This window comes from Nuphar pumila, chromosome 9 (genome assembly GCF_984573655.1).
Source record: "Nuphar pumila chromosome 9, dmNupPumi1.hap1.1, whole genome shotgun sequence".
Lineage (NCBI taxonomy): Eukaryota > Viridiplantae > Streptophyta > Magnoliopsida > Nymphaeales > Nymphaeaceae > Nuphar > Nuphar pumila.
In genome coordinates, this window is record NC_143257.1 from 107067386 (window position 1) to 107077196 (window position 9811).

General features: G+C 39.0%; 1 protein-coding gene across 1 annotated transcript; it reads left to right on the forward strand.

The window, feature by feature from the left end:
• Positions 1–408: 408 nt before the first annotated feature.
• LOC149828810 (rho guanine nucleotide exchange factor 8-like) lies at positions 409–7587 on the forward strand. Its single transcript, XM_090017143.1, has 8 exons — positions 409–629; positions 4686–4921; positions 5111–5227; positions 5321–5475; positions 5643–5717; positions 5809–6084; positions 6272–6592; positions 7162–7587. The coding sequence occupies exons 1-8, from the start codon at positions 409–411 to the stop codon at positions 7585–7587; spliced, it is 1827 nt and encodes a 608-aa protein (XP_089873269.1).
• Positions 7588–9811: the final 2224 nt, after the last annotated feature.

The window sequence follows — 9811 nt, forward strand, 5'->3', positions numbered from 1 at the left end:
AATGATATCCTTTGTTATGACCATCGTAAGATTTTTTGGTACATGTATTACACTACAAGAAAAATGCTAATTAGCGATAGAAATTTGCGATGGATTTTTTTGGTTGCAAATTTGCGACAGATTAGCTAGAAAAAACTTTCATCGTAAATCCGTTGCTAAGTAGCAACGAATTAGCGATGCAAAAATGTTATTGCTAATTCGTCGCTACTTAGCGATGGAATAGTGACTCCAATTTTTTGTCGCTACTTGTCAATAGAAGAAAAACAAATTAGCGACAGATTAGCGAGGGAAAAATTCCCTTGCTAAATCTGTTGCTAATTTTTTATTTAAACCGCCCATCAAGAGCGGTGGAATTTTCCCTCTCTTCGAGTTCGAAATTTAAACCGACTTCTGAAGGAATGATATCGAATGACGACAACGAGGCAGAGTGGACGATTGCTGGAGGACGGCGATGCCAGAGAGTGCATCGGTTTACGGAGGACGGCGACGAGGCAGAGTGGCCGGTTGCTGGAGGACGACAACGCCGGAGAGCGCATCGGTTCACGAAGGACAACAACGAGGCAAACTGTCCGGTTGCTAGAGGACGACGACGCTAGAGAGCATGCTAGTTCACAGAGGACGACGATGAGGTAGAGCGTCCGGTTGCAAGAGGACGGCGACGCCGGAGAGCGCGTCGATTCACAGAGGATGACGATGCCGAAGAGCATATCGGTTCACGGAGGAAAGCATTGCAGATATCAAAGGACAGTCAGTCCCTTTGCAATGCCTGTCGGGTGCGGTACAAGTCTGGTTTATTGTTGTCGGAATACTGCCCGACAGAGAGCAATTTTTTTTTATTTATTTATTTTAAATTTAACGACGGATATTGTCTGTCGCTAATCTATCACAAATTAACGACGGAAGTAACGATAGATAATTTTGGCGCTAATTAGCGAGCAAAAATTTACGATGGACGATATCCATCGCTAAACAGTTTAGCGATGAATATCGTCCATCCCTAATCCACGATTTTCTTGTAGTGTTACCCATATTTGAGACCATCAGTCAAGTTTTTATCTTGAGGCATGTTTTATTCAATGAGTTAAAATTTTTATATGTTGAAACAAAAGATCCTATATTAGACAAAGATGTCACGTCCTAGATACAAGAAGAGAACAAGACCCAGTTACCTCCAATAAAACATGTTGGAGACATACCTGAATCACCCATTAGAATTGAATTACCTAGGGTCATATTTTCAAATTTCAACCATGTGGTATTGTAAGATCCAGTTGACCAAGATGAGAACCAAGAAATTGTAAGTCTTGGTTACCTACCTCTCTTTGGTTCTCAGAGTAAACATGTGGTTGTGCATAGTCCTTAACCTCTTGAAGTAAAACCTGTAGTTGATAACCAAGGTCCTATCCTCTCCTATCATATGTTAACCAGATCCCAAGATAGGATACTGAAACCAAGACTCTTCACTGCAATGAAATATCCTATATACCTTGATCTCTTGAGTGAAGTGTTACAAAAAGAAAATGAACCTTATAATTTAAAGTAGGTTAGACAGGAATCAAAATGGCAACATGCTATGGAAGAAGAAATATGATTTTTGCAAAAGAAATCATATTTGGTCTCTAGTTCCTCCCATATATGCTCGTAACCTAATAGTTTGTAAGTGAATCTACAAAATAAAACATCATGTTGATGGGTACATTGCCAGGTATAAGGCTCGATTAGTGGCTAAGAGGTACACTTAATAAGAAGTAGATTATTTTGAAACTTTTTGTCCTGTAATCAAACCTACTACTATCAGGACAATGTTTTTTAGTGCAGTGAGTTTTGGATAGCAAATATATCAATTAGATGTTAATAATGTCTTCTTACATGGCTTTTTAAAGAAGGAAATCTTTTTGATGCAGCCACCAAGGTTTAAAACGTGTGTAAGCTTAGTCATGCCCTATATGGATTGAAGCACGCCATGCATGCATGCATGGTTTGAAAGGTTGAAAGTGTGCATAGAAAAACTAAAATTTGTTGAGTCTTGTGTTGACTCACCTTTATTCATCTGAAATAAATTTTTTTGTCTTAATATATGTTGATGGCATTATTGTTACAAGAAATTCTTATCAAGAAGTCAAAAATATCATTAAGATGTTTGGCCAAAAGTTTTTAACCAAGGATTTGGGTCTTCTCATTAAGTCAGACATGCTTGATTGCAAATCAGTTATTACTCCTGCACCAAATGTTTCATTTTCTAAGGTATTTTGGGGAACTTATGGATGATGCTAAACAATACAGGAGTATCGTGGGTGCTTTACAATATTTCATGTTTACTAGTCCAGATATTGCCTACTTAGTCAACAAGGCATGTTAGTTTATGTATGAACCCACAATGGATCATTGAAGTCATGTTAAATGTATATTGAGATTTCTTAAATGTACACTCAATTTTGGCTTGGATGCTCTAACCGTCTTAGACTTTTAGGATTCTCTGATGTTGATTGAGTTGGATGCCTACATGACTGAAAGTCCACTAGTGGGTATCTCACATTTCTTAAACCAAACTTGTTTTCTTGGAACTCATCCAAGCAGCACACAGTTGCACAGTCAAGTATATTGAAGCATAGTACAAATGCATAGCAGGTGTAGTTTCTGAATTAATGTGGCTAAAGCAACTCCTGAAAGATCTAGAGTGTGACAACGTGAGAGTTACATATCTAACCGCCAACAGTGTTTCATGCCGGAACGAAGCATATAGAAATAGATTTTTACTTTGTAGGATAAAAGCTTGCTCACCAAGCAATTCAGTTGAAATTTGTTCATCCTTAAGATATTCTAACCAAAGCTCTGCCTTGACCAAAATTTCATTATCTCATAGACAAGCTTAATTTTGGGGAGATTAACTTGAGGGAGTTGTCAAGATGAGTTCAGATCCATACCCAGGTTCAAATCCAGCAAATCTCAGGTCCAGATCTATCAAGAGTGCTTCATCCTGTTGGAATGAACTCTCCAGAAGAAGCCTCACACGTTGGAATGGGGAGTCCTCCTCCTATTCATCGCCCCCCACTAAGAAAATCAGTCTTATAAGGAGACTAAGATTGTAAAGAGGAAGAGTACTTTTAAGGATGTCTTAAAACAAGTTTGTACTCCTTGTGTTTTAAGGAGTTTTGCTCATTGTAATTTTGAGAATTTATATAAAAAGAAAGGACGTCTCCTCTTCTTTGTTGTCTAAGTCAAAGAAAGAGAGAAGGGCGCCCAACAGTGAACGTAGTCACTGACCACTATAAAGTTTTCTTTTTTTTTTTGTGTGTGATCCTATTTGCAAAACGTCCCAGCCTAGCCTGAATTTTTACATGATATTTCTCCTTCCAAACCATGAATTATCCTATCTTTTTTCCAATTTTATGGTTAACCAAAGAACCAGTGATTTGGTTTGCTCGGGTATTGCCAAAAATTGACGATATGTAGGAGACGAATTTAATAACATGTTAACCATTTAAATCATGATCGAATCCCTAAGACAGTTCCACCAACCAGGGTGGCCCTAACAAGCTGCACCAACTAAACAGAGTTCATGCCCACAAGGGCTCCGCTCATCTGGTAGGGGCGACTTGTGAATGTCACCAAGTTGACGGGATGTCGAAACAAATGGGTGGCATCCCTTGCCGAAGGTCGAAGCTGGGTGTATTTCTCTATGGGCAGGTGGGACCTTAATGGTTTTACCAACAGGAGGTTAGCAAAGGTGAATTAGTGATGAGGGTTTCTTTAGGATTATCCAAAAAAAAAAAAAATGTAATCAGAGTTCACATGAAAATGATCAACTTATGATCTACCAAGTGGATGAGTTGGAACATAGATTTGGCCAATCTTATTTACATTATGGACTAGCCTTGGTCAGATGTTGGCATATATGTTTATAGCACCCAATGCAATCTTCTGTTGCTCGTTTCGAAAGATTTTGTGACGGTCACGTTCAATGTCATGGAAGGGGCGTTATTATGGAATCATATATGTACTTTTAACCTCCCACGGAACAGACACCCCCAAACAAAACCTATGGTGGGGAACATGTCACAGGTGGCCCCATCCCACGCTTGTCATCCTGTAAACCAAGAAGCCCAAAAAAAAATGTGGGGGGACTAAAAAAGGGGAAGTCAACCGCCAAAATCTCTGCCTGCAGCCCTGGCTGATGCCGACCGAATGGCGTTAGTAGCTCTCACATCCCCCCCTTGCCAGCCTTGACCCCCGAAAGAGACGAGAGGACGAGAAAAAACAAAACTTAAAGAAAACCAACTTACCCCTTCCTTGCCTACCTTCTTCTGCCATTAACAGATCTCTCTCTCTCTCTCTCTCTCTCTCTCTCTCTCTCATGGCCTCACTAGCTGTTTTCAGGCAATGAATGGAATGAAGTAGGAAAAAGCAAAAGAAAGAAAGAAGGTGGTGAATGACATAGGGCCTTATGCCATTTCAGGGAGAGAGAATTGGTGGGTTGGTGTTTTTAGAATTGGTTTCGTTTAGGTCCTTCATTCTTCATTCTGTTTTTCTTTTCTGAGATGAAGTAAATATATGCATTAAATTGGTATCAGAGCGCAAATTTTTTGAAAACAAGAATGCAACAGTAAGATTCGAAATCACCACCTCTCATTCATTCTGTTTTGGAAACCATTTAGATGGTGACAATTCGAGTGGATGCGTTTCAGGTGTGAATCAATGTTTGGGAAAGGGATGTTTGATGGCAGGCAAACACACAGCTTGGTGTTGGAGTCCACCAGCAGCCCAACAGAGGAGAAGACGCAGTCATGGAGCACGGGCTCAAGAACACCACCGGATCGAAAACTGGATAATAATATTGGATGGCCTCTTGGACTATCCGCCGACAATGCGCCGAAATCACGACTCAGCAAAGAATCTGGTGGCAGAGACCGGCAACCTTCAGGCAAGTAGTAATACATTTGGAGTTGCATGAGACAACCAAGTAACGTAACAACAATTGATTCAATTATGTATAAGAATTTTGGAGATGAAGCATGCTTGAGTTGAAGAGAAAAAGTAAGAACACGCTTTACGAATGCAGAAAATGAGTTTTTTCTGAACAAGAGAGTTTCCTGGTTGTGCCATTTTGCAGACATTGAGATGATGAAGGAAAGATTTGCAAAACTGCTCTTGGGTGAAGACATGTCAGGTGGTGGAAAGGGAGTTTCCTCCGCATTAGCCCTGTCCAATGCAATCACCAATTTGGCAGGTTAATTCATTCATCACCATCTTCAATCAAACTATCAACCTAGTATGATCGTTTTGTGAATGTATTGTTAGTTTTGTTGTTGTTCGAAAGCAGCCTCTGTATTCGGCGAACAATGGCGGTTAGAGCCCATGTCTGCCGAGCGAAAAGCGAGATGGAGGAAAGAAATTGACTGGCTTTTATCTGTGACCGATCACATTGTGGAATTTGTTCCTTCACAACAAATAACTAAAGATGGAACCAGCGTCGAGGTAAATATTATTTCACCATCAAAAGCATATTACTTCAAAAAGGCTTGTTCAATTGCATAAGGAATGATAATTCTGTATATGTTTCATCAGCCTAGAACAAGGATTGCACCTGTTAAACTTGGTTGCATTCTCTCATAGATAAATTTTTCCAAACATTCTGTGTACAGATAATGGTGACCCGCCAACGGAAGGATCTGAGCGTAAATATTCCTGCTCTTCGGAAGCTTGATGCCATGCTAATTGTATGAAAGGCTTCATTGTTTGTTAACCCATCTCATGAAACCAAAAAGTTTCAAAATAATGACTACAAACATATATTTGCTCTGAGCACAGGAATACCTTGACAATTTTAAAGATCAGAATGAGTTCTGGTATGTCTCTCGCGATGAAGATGACGGCGACAAAGGGAGCGGTCAACAGAGACACGGAGACAAGTGGTGGCTTCCTAGACCTAAGGTTCCTCCAGAGGGACTCTCTGATATGTCCAGAAAATGGCTTCAATTTCAGAAGGAATCTGTTCATCAAGTCCTGAAGGCTGCAATGGCCATCAACGCACAAGTGCTCTTAGAGATGGAGATACCTGAAGACTACATTGAATCTCTACCGAAGGTATTGATTGTGAAGGGAAGATATGGTTATGTTTGTTAGTTTCAGTAGTAGATTTGCTTAATGTTATGTTATATCATGAATGCCAGTGATCCTAAATGCCAAACTTTAGAAAGAAAAATATTCTTCAGAATGACCAAATTGCTTCCAGTTTCACTGACTAGCCAATTTTATTTTAATTGGTGGTAAGAATGGACGAGCAAGCTTAGGAGATTCAATCTATCGGAGCATCACAGTGGATTTCTTCGACCCTGAACAGTTTCTTTCCACACTTGATCTCTCAACAGAGCACAAGATTTTGGACCTTAAGAACAGGATTGAAGCCTCGATTGTGATTTGGCAAAGAAAGATGCACAACAAGGATGTAAAGTCATCATGGGGTTCTGCTGTCAGCTTTGAAAAGAGGGAGCAGTTTGAGGACAGAGCAGAGACCATCTTGCTTCTCCTTAAGCAGAGATTTCCGGGAATTCCTCAATCTGCTCTTGATATCAGCAAGATCCAATACAACAAAGTTAGTACTAAGGCTACTGAGCTGAATCCTGTTGCTTGTTCACTTGTTCGATTATTTTGAATTAGGTTCGCAAGTATGTATTTGTGCAATCATTAAGCACCAAGTAGTACAGTACTTTCAAGCTTATACATTACTCAGATCAGGTACCACCGGTGCGAATTACATCTAAACTCTGCAAACTCTGCATCTGAAACATACCTCCACTCATATTTTCTCCGACAATCTGCAATCCTCACGACTAGAATTGGACCGAAAATGTTTCATCAGATGCTTCCTCTCTGCTAGCACTGTATGCCAATAAACATTCAGCTGCAAGTTTAATCATTATACTTACTAAATTGTGCATCCAATACTGAGCTCTACGGATACTTTTTATCCATGAATCTACAGTTTTCACAACTAGCATTGAATAAAAAATAGTCATTGATGCTTCCACTCTTGTAGCATTATATTAGAATATACATTCAGCCTCAAGCTTCATGGCAATAGGTTAATCTTCTTTTGATACTCAGAATCAAGGCCACATCTTGTTTCCAATTAAATTTACTGATCTATTTTTTATTTTGCAGGATGTTGGTCAATCTGTTATAGAGAGTTACTCTCGAATATTAGAAAGCTTAGCCTTCACAGTCATGTCCCGAATTGATGATGTTCTCTATGCTGATTCACTCACACGAAATCCTTCCAACGGCAATCAAAACAGTGGTCCAGGTACAAGCCCCGTGAAGTTACCGGATGCTGGGGAAGAGACGGAGCACAACTCTGTGGAATCTGGCCCTAATTCTATGACCCTGTCTGATTTCATGGGCTGGCATTTGGATCAAGAATCAGAGGTGAACATTAATGACAAAACAGGGAACGCCTACACCACAACACGTATCGATGATGCCAAGTTACTCACAAAACCTGCCAATGTTAATGCAAACAAGAAGTTCTCTTATATTGAGAAACTTGAGAATTTGGGTGGCCTTAGAAGTCCAACTTCAAGGCACTAAATATTTCACCTAGAGAAAGAGAAGAAAAACAATACAAGTTGAGCTTGTCTTACTATCTCTTTTCACAGTATTCATGATCATCCATCGTTTCTGTGGTTGCAGCTGAAGAACCAAGCTGATGGCCTATCATCTCTAGTGGCTCCAAGGCATGTTATAGTTACTAACTCCCCATAAGGAACAGCCCCAATGGACTTTGCACAAATGATCGATTGAGTGCAAATTGTTGCACCAGATCATTAATTTTTCAGTTGTATAAAATTAGAACAGGAATCTTCGTGACATCTCTTTCATCCAACTTCATGTATTCCTCTTCCTCATCTGTTGTTAGTGATTATAGGAATTAAATACCAAACACTGGGATTCTCCAGAAAGGAATTGTATCATTTCAAACAAGTGTAAACATCCAATTTGAGAGATCTATGACTGTCACTATGACCTGGTATAGATGATAGGCATCAGACATTGACTGATTTAGCAGTTATACAAACAAGAAACATAACGAGAAGGTGCTAACAATTAATACACTAATGCAATTTTGTGATGCATGCAATCAATTTACTGCCAGAGTTACATTTATGAAGGATTGGTGTCTACCAAGTCCAAGCAGAAGGTGTTCACACTTTGGGTGCCTCACTTTTGCAATGAAAATAGGAAAATGAAAGAAAATAAAAAGGAAACCTTGGGATATGCCTCCAAAAGGCCAACAAACCTCTCAAAGTTTATATGGTTTTTCTTGTCTCCTCAAGTTCCAGTTTTAAAGGTTACCTGAATGGAGTCTCAGGTTGGCAACTGACAAGTATTCTATTTGGAGATCGACGGGAGCAAGAGGATAGTGCCTGTGATTTCGGGCCCTTTGGGCTTGTGGTTGATGTGTCTGAGGGATGTACCCTAGTTGACATGATATGGTAGGGGTCTAAGGTCTCTAATGGCGATGATTCACCCTTATAGGTCTCACCTAGGCCTGGACAGCCCTCACTGCCGTGTGAATTTTGGAGCTAGGATACACATTATCTTCTGAAATTCGGTTTGTAACATCCTGCAACAGTTATTTTGCTTAAAAAACAATGGCCATCAGGCATATGCCAGAATTTGGTTAATAAATTTGACCTAATTGATGCGGTTCTCAAGACTAGTGAAGAAAATAGATCGATGCATCATATAAATGAACGGCTTCCTATCATGGGATTCGCTGATTACTGTAGCAATTGCATAAATGCATTGAAAAATGTTATGGTGCTCCAGGGCCACCTACTAGAAATCATAGTTGTAGGTTGTATCTTCTCATTCAAACCTTATAGATGTACTTAACACAATTTATTTAATATGAATCATGTTTTGGATAATGTTTTTTGGACATAAAAATAAGATTTTTTAAGTCATAACATTTTGATACATTGTTAGCAGTTGAATTTTGAAGATCATAAAAATCCTGCATGTATGTTATATTCAAATGATCCTAAACTTATTTTCCACTAAATAATGATTGTAGATTATATTTGTAGGGTTTGATCAAAAAATAAGCTGAACATTTTTTGAAACTTTGAAGCTTTTATTAGGTGGGATTAGGTACTCCTGGAGCACCCTAGCATTACTAATATATATATATATATATATATATATATATATATATATATATATATATATATATATATATATATATATATATATATATATAGGTGTAGTGTCAAACTGGTAGAGCGTCCGTTAAAAAGATTATTTAGGGCTATCGTGATCTACATGGTCTTTTTCTGCCCAGACCTAAAGGTCAAAAACAGGCACAAAAACATTGGACGTGCGGGGTGCGTCCAATAATATGCCTTTATATATATATGAGAATTAAACATATTAGGCCCCATAGTTTGAAGTGTTTTATGTTAGATCCACTACAACAAATCAGTGGATTAGCGATGACTTAATTCCGTCGCTAACCGGCTTAGCGACGGATTAGCGACAAAAATCTTCTATCATGAATTTTTTGACACTAATAAGCGATGGCATATATCCGTCGTCAGTTCCGTCGCTAAGTTGCGACGGAATAACGAACGACAACGTTCGTCGCAAAGCCGTTGTTACTAAACGGCGACCTCAATTTAGCGACAGATTTACATCCATTGCTAACTTATACATCTAATGACGGATATATCCGTCGCAAACAAGGAAAAAAATTAAAAAAAACAAATATTTGAAAATTAAATATCGAGAAAAAATTTCTCGCGCTATAATT

What these genes read in the sequence shown, in the direction of transcription:
- LOC149828810 (XM_090017143.1), top strand. Translation starts at nt 409, where the DNA reads ATGACGACAACGAGGCAGAGTGGACGATTGCTGGAGGACGGCGATGCC. An exon ending in AAGATGGAACCAGCGTCGAG is followed by an intron (nt 5,476 to 5,642) that starts GTAAATATTATT and finishes TTCTGTGTACAG; the next exon opens with ATAATGGTGACCCGCCAACG. An exon ending in GCAAGATCCAATACAACAAA is followed by an intron (nt 6,593 to 7,161) that starts GTTAGTACTAAG and finishes TTTATTTTGCAG; the next exon opens with GATGTTGGTCAATCTGTTAT.